This window comes from Notothenia coriiceps, unplaced genomic scaffold, assembly GCF_000735185.1.
Source record: "Notothenia coriiceps isolate Sejong01 unplaced genomic scaffold, NC01 NC01_scaffold00037528, whole genome shotgun sequence".
NCBI classification, from domain to species: Eukaryota; Metazoa; Chordata; class Actinopteri; order Perciformes; family Nototheniidae; genus Notothenia; species Notothenia coriiceps.
Window position 1 is genome coordinate 22701 of NW_011370229.1, and position 19058 is coordinate 41758.

Genomic DNA, 19058 nt, shown 5'->3' on the forward strand with positions numbered 1-19058 from the left:
ACAAATATTTTTTTTGTTATATTTTTCATTAGTTTTACCAAAAAAGCTTGATTTTATTGTATTTAAAATAACATTTCCAAAGAAATAAATCCTTCGAATCTGCCTATTCAGTTTCTGTTGGAATGTGAAGGGTTAAATGAAAGAAGCTCCTTTGGCCGTCTCTGCGAGTTACTGTGAAGACAGGAGCTGATTGGTGGTCCAGCTATGAATTCACAGAGGGCCAGCTATAGTAACTCAACGAGAGTGTAATGTCAAAGCTGTCAGAGGGCCTCGGTATAAAAGTCACGGCTCGCCACTGAAATAAAGAGTTTCTTTCTATCACAAAACCAGGAATAGGAAGTCACGCTTGGAAGCAAATTGTTTCAACCTTTATTAAACATAGCTTGCAAGAGATAAATATTACAAAGTTATTTCCTCCAAAATTAGCTTATTTTTTTCAATCAATGCATAATTGTCATTCAACTGGCAGTATTCAAACAGCATTATTTTCTTTTACTTTTTTGAAGACCGTTAAATATCAAGTATGTGCAAAAGGTCAGGATTGATGTAAGCAAAACGAAAAAAGGACTTCAATTAGTTTCCGGTTGGTTTCATCATCCGTTTCTGCAGATCCCACATTATACAAAAAGTAAACTGAAAATTGATAAAACTGATTGAGAAATTAAATGTTTCCCTGCATTAGCAACAACAACTAATATAAGTAAAAAGCCCGGCAGCAGAGGAGCGCATGTGGGGTACTCTGAGGTCGGCAGGAAGTGATCACTGGTTCAGAAGCAGCTGTCCCCAGGTCTACTGGATGGAATACTAAGCGACAAATCTCAAAACAGGGTTCCCCCGGTCGCTGATAGCATTTAAACCCCGATGAAAAGTGTGAACAGGTTATCTTTGTACATTATCAGGTCACTGACATGTGGAATTATGTATATGTTTTTGCCCATGCTCTAGCCCCCACTAGAACTGGAGGGTACGTCCTAACTAAACCTTTTATGATTTTATTTGTTCAGCTTTTAAGATATCTGCTCACAGCATTTAAATAACTTTATTAAAACACCAACATTCTTCAGAGCAAATGTCCCGGTCACAGAAAAAGTGTGTATGAGACAAACTGATTTCTGGAAAACTGACTTTTTAAACATCTTTCCACGCTGTGATTGTAACCGGTCCACTTCATAGAATATGGTAATGTGGACAAAGGGGTCAGCAGACGTGGTTTAATGAGACGCTAAAGTCATGAGGGCTCCATGTAATCCAACACAATGAATCATCTGATGGGCAGGAAACCATTCTTTAAAGTTATTTCCAGTTTCCATGCTCCAAGAGAAGAGATCAGATGTTCACAGGTGTGATGTGAGCCGCACTGTCTGAACCAGTGCGCCCCCCTGCTAACGCTAACTAGCCCCCGCCGAGGTGAATGCATCCAGGGAGAGCTCCAAGAAGCGGAGGGGAAAGAATCCCAAACATTTTGCACATTTGTTACACAATAATACACAGTGATCACAAAACGAAATGACAAGCTTCACAATATTCATGGCTTTTTGTTTGCTTTTCTACACAATATACAACCATTTAATTTCTTTTTTCAGAACAAGGGAGGAGAAAATGCTCATGTACAATAAGTCATTATTACTTCAAACCTAGCAAATATCGTGTCATTTATTTCATAGTCAATACATTTGTTTATTTTTTAAACTGCAATAGAAAGAAAACATAATTGAGACGTCAGAAAAACAATGACTTCAAATTTAGATTTCAAGAAAGAATCTGAAATCCGGATACAAAGAGTGTGGGCGCATCTGCAACAGAGACAGGAGATTTTTCTCAAGCTTGGCAGCAGAAGGAGACGCATGGAAAAACCATCGCTAAAATCAAATTGTGTGGCAGTAAAAAATGTATCCAAGACATTTAAAACTCATGAAAATATATCTCTTGATCAATGTCAACTGTTCCACCAAAAGGATAATTGATTCATGTTTTCTTTTTTTATTAGAATTAGCACAAATTTTCAAAGTGTACACTTAGTTTACACCCTAGGTAGTTTCACTGGCTATTTATCATGGGATGGTGTGATGAACCACACACACACACACACACACACACACACACACACACACACACACACACACACACACACACACACACACCTCTGTGGCACAGCCTTTAGAAGCTAGCCCGACATTCTTGTTTTACCATTGATTTACTAAACTTTGAAAAAAGGCTCAAAATAGATAGTATGCTGCTTCTGCGTTAGCAACAACACATCAACTAACAAAGGACAATTTTATTGTTAAAACGAAAATGTCGCTTAAAATGTTAGGTGTTTACTTTTAACCTGAAATGCAGATACAAATTGAATTTTAGTACATGGACAGAAACAAATATAAAATAACACTGAGTAATGAAAAGAAGAGAGGCTGTGTTAGCTAGTTTAGCTAACTGGCGTGCTAATTTAACACAGCTAGCTTCCACTATTGTAAATGATAAGCTAGCTCTTCCCTGTGAAGTGCTATAGTTTCTTTTTCAATAAGTTTTAAATATGTGATACTTTTAGAAAAAGGTTTTAACCTGCCACCTCAACTTCTCTTGTTTTTTTAGCTTCAGTTTTTGCATTGCTTGCCATTCAGCAGAACAAGCTTTAACACAACCAGAGACTACAGCCGTGCTAGCTGTGTAGCTTTACTTAGCACAGCAGTGCATTGTGCTAAATGTTAATGTCAGCATACTTACAAGCTAACAACGACAATAACAAGGTAGGTAGTCACTATTGCTAACCATGTTTCAATCTGAGTTTAGCATGTGAGCATGCTAACACTGCAGACAGCGAACAGCTGGGGCTGATGAGAATGTATCCAGCTTGCAGGAGTTTCCTGACAAAGTGAGAGTCTGCACAACGCTTTGCAGAGGATGAAAAGTGAAAGATTCCAGAATGAACTAACTGAGTGTAACGCAACCAAACATGGTTAGATATCCATCGAACACAAAGTAACTGCTGATTGTTCCATTCACACACACTTACTGCACAGAATCTGAGAAAAACATTTAGAACGGATGAATCCAACATGGCTGCCAGAGCACGTGTTGGCCAGCGTTTCCTCTGCAGTGTTGCTCCCATGTCAGTGTGACCTGTACATGTAACATGCATCAGCCCGGGGGGTTCGACATGGATTGAACATTCCATAGGTGAAAATAAATCACTGAACAGTTTTTGTCAGACATCTAGATTTATAGATTTAGCAGATGATCAATTATTATAATGAAATGGTTCAGAACCCTGCACTGTTGTTACAACGCTTTCCATAAGGGTAGTGTGTCTGTTCAGTCAATGGAGGAGAGGTCTAAATCACTTTCCTCTTGTAATAATCCATGCTTTTTTGGGGAAAATGTTAATGAAACTGAGTCTAAATAAAACATTTACAGAACAGGTTTACCAGTTCAGGAAGGAAATGTACAAATTGGAACAGATTTGAGATCAGGGAAGAGCGTCCATGCTGTGACCATGGTACCAGCCAGTATCTGAGGAGAGATATCCATGGGGACACGACTCATGTAAAGGGGGTGTTGTTGCGTCTGGTTGTGTCCCACTGATTGAACGGACAATACATTTACTTAAAGTGGATTTCTTTTTTCAGGATTTGGAAACCGACACTTGAGGTTCAACATTAACAAGAGATCAACACTGGCAAAGGATCATTCATCATCCCATAAAACACACCGTGATGCAATCCACAATCTTCACACACCTCTGGTCGGCCATCAGCCAGCATCCAGACTCTAGCCACTCTCAATTGTAACATTCTTTACCTCCTTTAAAAAAAATGTTTTTCCAATTGGAAATATGCAAAGTGCTCCTCTGGAGTGAGGCGACTCGTGTGCAGAGCATGCACACAATGATTGATCATGTCTCTCCCATAAAAGATATAATCCACATCGTTTATTTTCTCCCTCTGAAGCTAGGTATCTATACATTATCCATACAATAGTTTCTGTTTTTAGCTTTGATGATTATTATCGTCTCCGGTGGCTAACACCTCTCAGGTACGCCACCATTTCATTAGGAGACGCCGCAAAACAAACAAACAAACAAACTAACAAATAAAACTAAGCAAAAAAAAAAAAAGAGAAGGAAAGTTGGGTGGAGGGGCCAACAATCCAAAAACTAAAATATAAGAAGAATAGAACCCAGACTTTAGGTTCCAGGTAGAGAATCTGTGGTTTGGATGCAGGAAATGTGCCTCCACCTTCAGACTTGAGTTCATTTAAAGAACATATGACGCCAAAAAGGAGCTTAGGGGGTAAAAAGGGTTCAGTCTGTGCATACTGGATAACCAAAGGGTGGGGGCGGGGGAGCAGGAAGTGAGATGGACTGCCTTTCTCTGAGTGGACACTTCCCTGTGAACACTTGGGGGGCTTCAGATGATCCTCCAGGATGAGCTCTCTGCAGGGTGTCAGTGCTCATGACAGACTACACCTACATCCACCAGGTGATCTGCGGGGGAGGGGCTGACAGGAAGAGTCCCCTGATGAGCCTCTGATGGGGACTGGGGAAAAGATTTTCCAAACTCTGATCTTCTCTTCAGTACACATGGGCCCCTCCTGTGGGTTCCAGATTCCCCCCCGACTCAGGTGGAGTGAATGGAGCTTCAGCTGGCTGTCGGTGGTCACAGATCCTGAAACTGGCCCTTTCACCAGGGGAGAGTGGGGGTGCTCGGCCCCCGTCTGTTTGTTCCTATCAGTTTTTTAAACTTTGTTTCTCCAAGTTAAAGAGCTAACACTTTTTACAAAGCTGTTAAACTTTATGTTGCATAGCAACCAGAATGCACCCTGTTGATCTTCTGTTACTAGCAATAACCAGGTCTTAATCCTACGTGATGGTGGAGCTCTACGGTGATTTCCTGTCACTGCCCAAAGTAAAGAGGGAAACAAAAACGGAGCGAACACGTATAAAAGAAAAAGCATAATGAGTAAACTGAAGCAAACGTGGTAGTTGCAGGTATAATAATAGTGCTACCAACAGCGATAATAATGGGAATTATAATTGTTAAACAACGCTGACGAAGAAGAAGAGCTGTACTATAAGAAGAACATCTGAGATGCACCGACAGTTTAGTGTCTTTGTCCGACTCGTGGGTTTCATGGGTTGGTTCAAGGTAGGCACACGGACAGGCACTGCATGCGATGGGGGGGTGGTGGTCGATCTGGGAGTGCTTCAGTATGGGGTAGGAGGGCAGGATGGGGGTGGGGCTTCAGATGGGCTCATTTCTGTCCGCTGATGGACTGCGATATGGATCGAGGGGGGATCATGTCCAACAGGTACTCTCTCTGCCGGTCCGCTAAGCTGGAGCTCTTATGGGCCCCCACCGCCGCGGGGTTCAGATAGGCGATATTTAACCCTGTGGACACACACACACACACACACACACACACACACACACACACACACACACACACACACACACACACACACACACACACACACACACACACACACACACACACACACACACACACACACACACACACACACACACACACACACACACACACACACACACACACACACACAGTAAGATACACTTTCACTTAAATACCATATATTTATTTACAAACTGCAGAAATAACCTTTGCTTTGTAAACGAGCAGCCGCTAACAGCTAACAGCTAACATTAGCTTCTTCTGCTCATTTCATTACAGATTTGTCTTGTTTACAATTTAGCATTATGAGGAACAAACGTTGTGTTTCCAGAACGGGCCAATAGTCAAACGTGTGCGTATTATAAGACAGAGAGGGGCGGTGAAGAAAACCTGCGTTTCAGATAACACAGCCCCGCAGTACTGAAATATATATTTGTTATTTCCTTTCAGATTTGAACACGTAAACGGGACAGAATTTTGGCATCAACTTGATATCAAAGTAACTGTTAATGAATCTTTAAAAGAGCGCTGTATAAAACATATCATATCAGATGTGTACTATCTCATTAACATGAAATCTTCCAGCAACTAATTGAGAGGACTCAGTGAAAGCTGTGTGTTTGTTTGCTCTCTGCGGCTGGTGTCTACTCAGAGTGAGACATCTTCATTTATAGCAACTTCAGGAGTCACATTCCTCCAGTTAAACTTTCACATATTTGTAATGAGCCGCTTTATATTCTTGAAACAGGTTGGTGTTTGGCTCAGGTTGTCTATACAAATATACATACGTTACCTACAGTTGTTGTTTTCAATGTCTCAGATGCATATTTAACCAACATAAGTAACGTCAAGTGCGCAGACACAGACAGCAGCAGTACCTGGGATGTTGTAGATCTGTCGGCGGCTGTCGTGCTGCATCCTGTTGCTGCTGCTGCCGCTGCCCCCCCCACTGCCACAGTGCTTGCCGCTGGTCATCCCCATGAGGCTGCTGGCCACAGACAGCTGGGAGGCCTGGGCGAAGTTAGACAGGACGCCCCGCGCTGAGTTAGACAGGCCTCTCTGCATGGAGGCCTGGGGCTGGGGGGCCTGGGGACACAACACATGTTTGTCATATTTTTCTGTATGTGTCTGTTTATTTAAAATAATCACTTTGAATTTTGAACAAGTACATGTATGTAGTCGATGAATTTAATAAAATAGAACAACTTCACCATCACTGCCACACAGTGGTGCACTGCAGTACTGCATATGGTCTTTGAATAGCAGATATTTGCTTTTAACAGCTTAAAACAAGTTTACAGTGCGTTTCTCTGTTTATATCTTTAGGAATTCATTTTTACCAGCTATTAATCCTCTTAATAAAATCATGTCTTAAATGATGGTCTTTTAAGCAGCAATGATATCTAATAGACAACTCAAATGTGAATTAAATGAAAAAATAATTAATAGATTAACCAATTTAAATGGATATAATTGTAATTAGCCACATTTATTACAGAACACATGGAACACTGGGTGAGTTCCAAATCAAGCCTCTCCTGAATACTACAGCACAGTGCAGGCTGGAAGCAGGTGTAGGGTGGGGGGAGCGCTGCAGTGTACCTGGCGGAGTGCATGGTGTCGGATCATGGAGTCAGTCTTAGAGGCGTTGGGGCCGGTGGGGGCCGAGCTGGGGGAGAGGGCGGCCTGCTGCTGCAGCCTCTGCTCTATCTCCTGATGGGGGCCACAAGAAGAACACACATTAATACAGACAGCTCAGAGTGAGAATATAGACGTGTAGTGTGATGGTGTAGTGTGATGGTGTAGTGTGGTGGTGTGGTGTGATGGTGTGGTGTGATGGTGTAGTGTGGTGGTGTAGTGTGGTGGTGTAGTGTGGTGGTGTAGTGTGATGGTGCAATGTAGTGGTGTAGTGTGATGGTGTAGTTGTGGGTGTGTGGGTTGGTGTGATGGTGTAGTGTGGTGGTGTAGTGTGGTGGTGTAGTGTGGTGGTGTGGTGTGATGGTGTGGTGTGATGGTGTAGTGTGGTGGTGTGTGTGATGGTGTAGTGTGGTGTGTGTGTGATGGTGTAGTGTGATGGTGTGGTGGTGTAGTGGGGTGAGTGTGATGGTGTGTGTGTGGTGTAGTGTGGTGGTGTGGTGTGATGGTGTGGTGTGATGGTGTAGTGTGGTGGTGTAGTGTGATGGTGTAGTGTGGTGGTGTAGTGTGATGGTGTGTGGTGTATGGGTATGTTGGTGTTGTTGGTAGTGTGATGGTGTAGTGTGATGGTGTAATGTAGTGGTGTAGTGTGATGGTGTAGTGTGATGGTGTAATGTAGTGGTGTAGTGTGATGGTGTAGTGTGATGGTGTAATGTAGTGGTGTAGTGTGTGGGTGTGTGGTGTAGTGTGATGGTGTAGTGTGATGGTGCAATGTAGTGGTGTAGTGTGATGGTGTAGTGTGATGGTGTAATGTAGTGGTGTAGTGTGATGGTGTAGTGTGATGGTGTAATGTAGTGGTGTAGTGTGATGGTGTGTGTGTGGTGTGTAGTGGTGTAGTGTGATGGTGTAGTGTGATGGTGTAATGAAGTGGTGTAGTGTGATGGTGTAATGTAGTGGTGTAGTGTGATGGTGTAGTGTGATGGTGGGTGTAGTGTGATGGTGTAATGTAGTGGTGTAGTGTGATGGTGCAATGTAGTGGTGTAGTGTGATGGTGTAGTGGTGTAGTGTGATGGTGTAGTGCTGACCTGCTCCTGCTGCAGGGCCTTCACAAAGGCGTTCTTCAGCCGGTTGGTGTGCTCCGCCTTCAGAGCCTTTTTCTGGTTGGAGGTCATGCACTGCTCACACAGGATCCGCCCGCTCTTCTCCTGCTTCCAGTGGGGGGTGAAGTCGGTTCTGCACTGGGCGCAGAAGAACGGCTCCATCCGGCCCAGCGTGCCTCTGAGTTTACCTGAGAGAAGCAATACGCTAACTTTAGGATTCATCACATTCATCTTCAGGTTCATTTCTCCCCCCTTACTTTGAGCGCTCTGTTTTAACTGCTCTTACATTAACACAACAACAATTAAACATCACCAAATAAATGTTATTTAAAACCCTTTTAAGCTGTAAACAATGTCTCAGAATTAGGTTAACATGAATAACTGCAGGGAATATACAAAGAATACACACTGAAAATGTATTCCAAATGTAACATTACATTTAGCTGACGCTTTTATCCAAAGCGACTTCCAATGACCAATTACAGGGACATTCTCCCTGGAGTAACTAAGGACTAAGTGCCTTACTCAAGGGCACACTAGTGGTGGTGTTCCTGGCGGGATTTGAACTCACAACCTTCCGATCTTCAGCCCACCTCACTATCCATTAGACCACCACTATCCCATGTGTGTGTGTGTGTGCGTGTATACCATCTGATGGATGAACATCATCTAGGGTTACCCATTCATCTTCTATAGAAGTCATCTTTGACTGGGAACACCATAGATGTTACAAAGTTGACTAAACCATTCAAAATGTTCAAATGCCTACTGTGGAGGATATCATGAGGCCTTGAGGCTATCAGATGTGAAACACAATATTGATTTGTATTGATGAAAGTAGTAAGCTGCTCAGATTTGACCCTTAATCACTTGAAGGGTTATGGAGGACATGAACAAACTATCTTCCAGTACTTAAAGGTGAAGAGGAGCTGCTTACCCTGACTGTCGAGCACACTCTGCACCACCTCCTCCAGCCCCACCATGTAGATGAACTCGCTGTTGGCGGCAGAGGGCAGGAAGTGGAGCAGCGGGGCGGGGGGTTTGGGTGGGGGGATCTCTAGCAGGGTCTTCTCCAGCTGCTTCCTCAGGGCCAGCTTGGCGGCCGCCTGGCTGCTGGCCTGGTCTGCGATGGAGCTGACTCCGCCCGCCGAGCTGGACATGGTGGAGGGGCTGACGGCCGAAGCCCCACCCATACCCCCCCCGGCTGCTGCCGCTGCCTGCATGTGGGCCAGGTTCATGTACATGGCACTGGAGCCTGAGCGCTGGGAGGCTGCCACCTGTTGGCTGGCCTGCAGGGAGACACACATTCTCTGATGCTAAGCAGAGGAGAGCCACACTTTACCCTTCTGTCACCAGCTGACACAGTCAAAAACATTCTCCTGGCCTCGCTAAGGTTCAGGTTGTGGCTAGAAGTTGCCCTCTACTGTATAGTGTAGTTTCCAGCTCATAGAGTCCTATCGTGAACCGTGATATGTTCAGTACCTCATAGTTTTATGTTAGAAATGTATAGTACGGTCCCCAGCACATAGAAACTGCTGGATGCTAACCTGCATATGTTGGGCAATTTGGACCATTAGCTTAAGTTGAGAGTCAGCCCACTGGGAGTACAAATACTGCCACTTTCTGGTTAAAACTGCCATTTATATCCTGAAAAGGTCTGAAGTGGACATATGGAAGTTAGCATCCGGCAGTTTCTATGTGCTGGGGACCCTACTATACATTTCTAACATAAAACTTTAGGGTACCCAACATTTCTGGTTTCACAGTGCTGGCAACTAGACATGTATGTGTTATTATTTGTACATGATTTATGACTGGATGTCATGGTGCGGACAGTGATGGTGTTCTACCTCTAAATGGATTTGTTCAACTTGTTCTTAGCTTTCTATTAAGGCAGAATAATGATTCAAGCTCCCGGAGCAGGAGCCAAGACCCTCACTCACTACACTCTCAGATGACATATCTCTCAGAGGGAAGATGATAGAAGGGTCCACTATATTTGCTTGATAGATATTTCCAGGATATTAAACTAAGAAGCTAATCAGTTAAATATTTAAGCTAACTGTAAAGCTTATAAATCACAGTCAAAAACAAGTTCAAACCAATAGATAGATAGCAGCTAACGTTAAAGCAACAGATCACAGTGTAAAGCTAACTAGCAATAGCACACCTACAATCCTGGAAATCAGGGCAGCTCTTTATTCACCCTTAAAACCATTCAATCCAAAAGCAGCACGTGTATACATTCAGGTCATATATTTTGGCAGCTGTATTTGGCCCTTCATAGTGTATATTTGACAGATGGTCTGCAGATATATATCTTTCACTGTCATTATGTATATATATATATATATTTTACTTTTAAGTTTGGTTTTATTTGCTATTTTGAGAAGCTTCTATTCTATGTTTGTTTATTCTCTATTCTTTAACATTTTCACATTAAGTGCAAAGCCTTTTTGACATGCTGCTGTGATACAAACATTTCGCAAATTGGGATCAACACATTAAATCTTATCTTATCTTAAACCTTTGGCAGCTATCGTAGCATAGCAGCACTAATGCTAGTTAAGGATGTGCTAATGTACATGTACATTTAAGTACAAGCTTAACGTATCCTATTTTCTAACGTATCCCGTTAAACAGTATCATCATCACACATTGTTTTAACCATGACTAGCTGGTAGTCCACAGCAGACAGAGGACACAGTGATGGAGGGGCCTACCTGCTGGTAGCTGACGGCGTTGGCCATGCTGGAGCTGGAGCGGGACATCCCGGGCTTAGAGGACAGTCTCTGGCCCTGCAGCTGGGAGGGGTTGGGGGCTATCACTCTCTGAGACATCAGCATGGGGGGCAGGTTAGCATTAGCTGCTGACCTGATAACCGTGTGACCCTACAGAGAGGAAACAGCACAGAGTTCAGGAGACACCAATATCCTGCTCCTCTTCCATACTCATAACGAAGCACACACACATGCACTGCCAAAACCACACTGTTCATGGTGGCCTGAGGAGGAACTGAGGCTGGACATTGACAACAGCTCCCTCTAAAATAAGCACCTCAAGATTTTTTCGACATCTTATCAAGACCACTCGAGCACAAGACCAGGTCATGTTAAATGTCCATTCAATATTGAAGAGCCAAAATCTATTCCTAAAACCAAGCTTAACCAAAAGTCCACCGGTGATTTTAATATTGGATTTCAATTCATTTAAGGACTCACAGGAGACATATTTGGAAAAAGAATGGCAAATTCAAGTATTGCTCAGACTCTGATAGCACTTACTTTATTTCCCACAATGCATATTTTCCTTAACACCCAGACTTCTAAATGTTCTAGTCATTTACTCAGACTTAAGTTATCTCCTACAGATACACTAAAGACATTCTACTAAACAAGTGTACTGACCCAGGAAGTACTAACCATGAGCCGTAAACTGACCTCAGAGTGACCCTCTACTTTGAGCTTATTTCCCCTCCTTATTCAAGCAGGACTAATGTGTTATTGAAGCAGCGGGCAGAACTACAAATACAGTCCATGGTTGATAGTTGTTAACGTGTATGGCAGACAGACCTGTGCCGTGCGGAGGTTCTGGGGCTCCGGGTTGTGCATGCCCGGCCTCACAGGCAGCTTCCCCAGGCCCTGAGAGCTGTGCATGGTGGGGGCCTGCACAGAGGAGGCAGCGTTCTGCACCACAGGGACCTGAGGACAGCAGACAGCGTTAACAGGGGATTCCTGCAAACTTATGTGTGTCTGAGCTTTAACTTCATCATATTACAGTCCATTTAAAGCACACATTAGAACTCAAGTCAGCAGTTGAATCCCAATCATTCACATACAGTATCTTCTGGTCATGTATAAAAGTACAGGCATTTTCAGAGTTATTCAGAAGAGAATATAAAGTGATGAGATTCCCTGTGACTCCAGGGTTATGTATCTGGGCATGATTCTGGAGTATAATTGGAAAGGAAGACCTCTATAAAAAAAGACCTGTTCAAAGAGTGACCCTCCTGGACTGGGTCAGAGGCTGGATGTTGTAGAAGAGATATTGACTATGAAAAGACTGAGCTACTGTCTAAGGACTGAGGCAGTGAACAACGCTGGGAGAAATGGACGGTAGACAAGGAAAAAGAAAGGCTGTAAAGGAGGAGTAGTGTGATCCCCTGCTTAGGCTTTTCTTTCTCTTATTTTCACTATCTATGTATTTGTGTGTATTGGAAAAGAAATCGTTTCAAAACAAACAAAAGGCAGGAGCTAACATACTCCACAGCAGGTGGATGTTGGAGTGAGCTCCGCACTGACCTTCTGCACCACGTTCTCCTTCTGCATCTGACTCTGCCGGAGCTTCTTGAGCAGCACTAGGCGGGCCTCCTCCAGACGCAGCTCCTCCCTCAGAGCCTTGATCATCTGCTGCCTCTCTTCCCCCGTTTTCCCCTGGAACACACACAGCATCAGTCAGACATTGTGTCTACATGGCTAACCATAGCTAACACACAGCTGAGAGCCAAAGAGCCAGCACAGATAACCCTTTCAATCAAAAACGAGTTCAAGTAGATGTTTCTTCATATGAATGATTCAGTGATGTATTTCCTGGGTGATTTGTGATGAGGATGGTTCCGCCTCTCTTATGCTCACTGTTTATTGTAGGCCCTGTTATGCTTTTGGGAGTGTTTCCTCTCCTGTAATGTGTTGGGTTTAATATGTGTTTGCGCATGTAAATGGTCTGCAAAGACTACAATCCCTGTTTCCTGCAGAGGGAGTTCCTGAACATCAGCAGAGTAGGGCCCCTTTCATTTAGACTGTTCTTCTTATTGATCTTTGTCATGGTTTGTTATTTCCCATGTTATGTGCCAGAGATAGCCCTGTGTAGGAAATGTTTTTTGGTGCTCTATAGTTTTAAAGTTCTTACTAATGCTTTAATATACAGATCAGAGAAGAGCCTTCACAGTGCTGCTGTTCAGTACCTTGAACAGGTCCAGGTTGGCCTGGTGCAGGCGCTCCTCAGGGCGCGGCGTCGTTCTGGGACTGGACGCCTCGTTGTCTGACAGTATGATGACGTCTGGAGACGGAGTCCGTCTGTCATGCTCAGCCTCGCTACAGGAACAACAAAAAGGTCCGTCAACTTCTGGAGCGTCTGAAATGTTCATTTTCAATCCCATAATGTGACCTGCTGGGGGAGAGGATGTGAGGAGCACTGCACTCTGCCAGGGAGGCCTTCAACATCACTGTTGTCAAGCTTCCATTACGTTATATCAGGAATTGCCTTTTTTACTTTATTAAAGCTGATAAATAGATGAGTCTCTCACACTTTGTTATGTTTGTTACACCGTTAATAAGATTGTTATTTGAGTGAACCATTTTTGTGAGTGTACATTTGAGCACATTACATTTCATTTAGCTAATGCTTTTAACCAAAGCAGCTCACAAACACTTGAACACAGCCGACTTGCATACAGGAGTAATTATGGGACATGTTGGCTGGTTGGTAGAAGACCCCTATAAATAAGGCCTCACTTCTGTCTGGGGGAGGTTTTAGGGAAATGTGTCAAAAGATGCACACAATATATTATATATATATATATATAGTCCATTGGATGATTTGGTGTAGGTCATTGTTTATCATTTCATAATGTATTATTGTGTGATCACAATTGGTTGGATTAGTTGGGTCACATGGATATGGGCGTGACTCATAGTGAACATAACCAACCTGTGTGAGTGTGTCGCTGTATTTTTTGATGGCCCACTTTCAAAAGCTTGGTTATTCTGATCATACATTTTGTGCATAGTCTAATATTTTGATGATTCAAATTAAGATCTGTTCAACACATGTTTGATTCTCAGCGTCATACAAAGCCATCCAGGCCCGACCTCAGCCTCTCAGCGACTTGTGTTGTTCCCTCAAGTCCAGCCACACATTTCGCTTCAATCAAGAGTTAGAATATTATAATCTCACGGTCTCTACTGACTGCCTGGCATAATACATACTATGCCTATTTAATAAGTGCACATCACTTAATCTACAAACAACACATTTGGCCTTCAAAAAACTTTAAACATTTTTCCAGTTCAAGTGTTGGCGTAGTTAGTGTTGGCAGAGCAGATGTGACATTTGAATAGCACAGAGCCACCATGCTTGTTATCAGTGGCCCCGGTGCTCTCTGGTTCTTTGAACACATTCTCCTCACCATCTCCTCCCAGCGCTCATGTCCACCGGCTCATCCATCATGTTCTCCTTCCCGTTCTTACTGGCTCCAATATGGCTGCCGTGGCCCGCCAGCCTCAGACTCCCGTTCATCTTTTCCTCGTAGGCGCCTCCCATGAGGCTCTGGTGGTGGAGGCTGCTGGCTCCGGGCCCCTTCCCTTCCCCCAGGGGCCCCCCGACCTCCAGGGCTGCCAGGTCAGCGAGGTCCTTGCGTTTGAGTAGAGCCAGCATCTTGAGGCGCTCCATGGCCTCGTGGCCCTCCATTTTGAGGCGTTTGGCCAGAGCCTCCTCTCGCTCGCTGGGGGACTCCAAGCCTCGTTTCAGCAGGTTGAGCCTCAGCGCCTCCTCAGACATCCGCTCCATCCTGCAGGACAGCAGGGACACAGGGGTTAGCAGGGACACAGGGGTTAGCAGGGACACTTTGAGTTTTAACCGGTTACATTGGCGACACCCGGCGTAAACGGACCTTCGCGTGCTATCAAGCAGTGAGCGTGCTATGTCCTGTTCAGATGACGTCAAATCCAACGGGATGCCATAAATCAAACTACACAGAATCACACTACACACCTACACAATGATTACATTCAGGCAAACTGTAGAACACAACCTCTTTGAAAAATTGATATACTTATTGAAAACAAGCTACAAAATGTAATACCTTGGAAAATGCCCTTTAATACTTTTTAATAGCCTTCATTTTTGCTAAATTGATCAACTTTTAATACTTTTTAAGATACCCTGTATGGGGACAATAGTACAAAAGATTTTTGGGCCGATTTGGACCTTAGGATTGGACAGATTGCCTATTTATTTTTAAGAAAGTTGTCCACAGTAGAGATAATCATCTAAATGTTGTGCTCTCTATATCCAATGGTCGCAACAGTCGTCCTTGTAATCAAAATCCGCTCACTGGGAGAACAAATATGAACACTTTCTGGTTAAAACTGCCATTTTTGATCCTGAAAATGTCAGAAATGGATTCAGCATCCTCAATAACACCAAAAGCAATCCAAGATTATCCAAATCAGCCAAGCCATCTTTTACTATTGTCTGCATAGGCTTTAATGCCATTCATGCTAATTAACACAACTTATGCTAATTGTGCAAATTGCCCATCATATGCAGGTTAGCATCCGGCAGTTTCTATGTGCTGGAGACCCTACCATACATTTCATAAAACATAAAACTCAACGTTTCTGCGTTCAGTGTTCTGGCAAATAGACTGGTATACCCTCACACAATACAGACTGTTGCAATCTTGTGCAATAAACCTGCAAGGCGCAATTTAGATCATTTTTGGGCAATTGTATTTAGCAATGATCAGTTTCATGTGTAAAACATACATTCATTATAAATGTCCCAATTTGTTTTACTATGTCTCAATATCGTAATATGTTACTTATGCCACTTAGTTTTTTTTTTATTGCTGATACTCATATTTTAGCCATGGCTGTGTACTGAGTTTAATCACCTTGAAGTACAGTTATGCTCCAAAAGAGACTTTAAGTGTCTGTATTATTGTGGATGTCTACACAGAATTGAGGAATCTGCTTTTTGCTGTTATCAAAGACTGGCGCAGACATGAGTCATAAACCTGGAAATAAGTCAGCATTTTAGCCCTTCCGGTTCCTTCAATTTTCTTGAACCTGTTTGTGGTTAAATAAGATCTGTAGTAAACACAAGCTGAAGAGATGTCACGTTTTGTTCAACGACATAAATTACATCAATAAATACCCCACTGGGGAATGTCTGAAGCTCCTATGTGCCTTAATATCATCAAAATTGCCTTCATCCAATCAAAGAGCATCATCCCTATCCGCCGCACACCGCTGCTGAAACTCTCATCCATTCAGTCATTGCATCCCGACCTGATAACTGCACCAGCATTCTCTATGGTTCACCTGCTTATGTTCTCAAGAAACTTTAATACGCACACAATTCTGCTCCCAGCTAGTCACCTCCACTTTTCGCTCTGACCACATCATCCCTTTCCTCTGGGACCTCCACTGGCTGCCAACCAAATACTGGATTGATCAAGTAACACATTGCTGAATGTTAGCTTATCTTCTCTGCAGCTGAACTGTCCTGAAACTGCGAAGAGGAGGGAATCATACCTTCCATTCAAATCAAACCACCTCATATAACCCCTGACCTCAGGATCAGGGCAGAAAACAGGGTCAGCTCATTCAGACAGAAGTGGGCTAAACACCGCCGGCTAAGAATAGCTTGGACATGTGTAATGTATGATGCCTCTGGGTGTGTGTGTGTGTGTGTGTGTGTGTGTGTGTGTGTGTGTGTGTGTGTTAGTGTGGGTCTGTATTTGAAAAGGACAACAACAAGCCATGTCTTATTAGCATTAGCTTAGTGAAGTTAAGTCAAGCTTTGTGTAGCACATTTAAAACAACCAGTTGAGCAGATGGCTGACCAGATACAGAAAACTAATCAGTACGAAGCAAGCAGCAGAAGAAAAACATGAACACATAGTCTCAAAACTGTGCTGCACAGGAGAGGAAGTCAAGGCGTGGAGCACAACTCCATCAGATGGCAGCAAGAAGAGGTGTGTCTGCAGCAACAACATATAGGTGCAGTTCAAGGTGGACTAATGCCTCCATACAGTCTCAATTCATCAATCACTCAAATCAGCTGTTAATAAAAAAACTACTAAAGTATGTTATCTAGGTTTATAGTCAGGGGTGCACATAACTTTCTCAGTGAGGTACTCAGATGAGTACCTGGAGTCAGTGTTTGGTACTCCAACTTATGGCTCCACTCAAAGTTATTTGATGAAGCCCTCTGTATTGCGAACATCAACGGGGGGGGGGCTAGTAGAGTACTCCGTGACCAGAGTGTGAACGTTGTGATCAGCTGTTTTAGCGCAGTTCTCCAGGGGGGGGAGTCTCCCTCCGCAGCCGGTTGGCGTAGTTTTGGCACAATTCCGTTGTACAGACCGACGTTGACAGCAGACCTGTCTGTGCATATGGAGACGACTCTGTCGTCCGGTGATCTAACCGCCTTCCGAAAGCTTCACAAGTACGTCGGTACGCAAATGCGCTTGTGACACAAGTGAGGTACGCATTTTGATTGTTGCGTGCATGCCGTACCAGTTATGTGCACCTCTGTTTATAGTGTACTGCCATCCTGATAACATCCATCACCTGACCACATCCATCACCTGACCGCATCCATCACCTGACGCATCCCATCACCTGACGCGCCATCCATATATCATCACACTTACCGCATCCATCCACTCACCTTGACCGCCCATCCATCACCTGACCGCATCCATCTCGCATCCATCACCTTGACCGCATCCATCACCTGACGCATCCATCACTGACGCATCCATCGACCTGACTCATCCATCACTGACCTCATCCATCACCTGACCGCATCCTCACCTGCCGCATCCATCACCTGACCTCAGTCCATCACCTGAGCCGCGATCATCACCTGACCGCTCATCCAGTCACCTGACCGATCCATCACTGCATCCAATCACCTGACCACATCCATCACCTGACCACATCCCATCACCTGACCACATCCATTCACTCTGACCGCCATTCCATCACTCTGGACCGCATCCATCACCTGACCGCATCCATCACCTGACCGCAGTCCTCACCTGACGCCGCATTTCATCACTGCATTCCATCAGCCTGACCGTCATGCCAGTCACCTGACCGCATTCTCACCTGACCGCATTCATCACCTGACCGCCATTCATCAACCTGACCGCATTCAATCACCTGACCGCATTCATCATCCTGAGCTGGCATTCATCACCTGACTGCCATTGCATCACCTGACCGCATCCTCCCGTGACCGCATCATCACGTGAACCGCATCCATCATGCCATCCATCACCTTGACACAATCCATTCACGCGACTGATCCGCTCCATCACTGCATCCATCACTGCATCCATCACCTGACTGCATCCATCACCTGACTGCCATCCATCACTGCATACCATCACTGCATCCATCACCTGACAACCATCATCATCCTGGGGTGGGGTCCGCATCCATCCACTGCCATCCATCACGACTGAGCCGCATCCTCACCTGACTCGCATCCATCCACCTGAACGAACATCCATCACCTCGACCGCATCCATTTCACCTGACTGCCATCCATCACCTGACAACATCATCACCCTCGACTGCATCCAGTCACTGCATCCAGTCACTGGCATCCGAGTCACCTGACAAGCATCCATCCACCTGTGAGCCGCATCCATTCGCACTGCATCCATCACGCTGACGCATCCATCAGCCGACCGCGACTCCATCACCTGACCGCATCTCATCACCTGGACTGCATCCATCACCGACCTGCATGCCATCACTGCCATTCCATTCCACTGCTCCCATCACCTGGACAACAGTCCAGTCACCTGGACCGCATCCATCACTGCAGTCCATCACGCTGACTGCATCCATCAGCCTGGCGCAGTCCATCACTGCAGTCCATTCACGCTGACCCCCCCAACAGCCATCACCTGACAACATCCATCACCTGAAGACATCCATCCGCACCTGACAACATGCCATCACCTGACAAATCCATCAACCTGACAACAACATCACCTGACACATCCAGTGCACCGCGCCTCGCATAGTAGGGGCATGCTAGCGAATATTGTCGGCCGCCGGAAAGAGTTATCGGGCCGAAAATGGTTAGAAGCAAGCCCTTTCGCCGAAG

General features: G+C 44.5%; 1 protein-coding gene across 2 annotated transcripts in view; it reads right to left on the minus strand.

The window, feature by feature from the left end:
- Window positions 1-356: 356 nt before the first annotated feature.
- Window positions 357-19058, minus strand: part of gatad2b (GATA zinc finger domain containing 2B) — a 22112-nt gene continuing 3410 nt past the window's right edge. Inside the window, exons 2-11 of one of the 2 annotated variants that reach the window (XM_010797208.1) lie at window positions 14332-14712; window positions 13108-13237; window positions 12446-12577; window positions 11717-11845; window positions 10868-11035; window positions 9082-9433; window positions 8130-8332; window positions 7012-7122; window positions 6288-6495; window positions 357-5387 (exon numbers count right to left, since the gene is read on the minus strand). In XM_010797208.1, coding sequence (XP_010795510.1) covers window positions 5251-5387; window positions 6288-6495; window positions 7012-7122; window positions 8130-8332; window positions 9082-9433; window positions 10868-11035; window positions 11717-11845; window positions 12446-12577; window positions 13108-13237; window positions 14332-14712 — 1951 coding nt within the window. In that variant the 3' untranslated portion in view covers window positions 357-5250. Of the gene's footprint in view, window positions 5388-6287; window positions 6496-7011; window positions 7123-8129; window positions 8333-9081; window positions 9461-10867; window positions 11036-11716; window positions 11846-12445; window positions 12578-13107; window positions 13238-14331; window positions 14713-19058 lie in introns of both variants that reach the window. The other variant, XM_010797206.1, reaches the window with a different exon arrangement.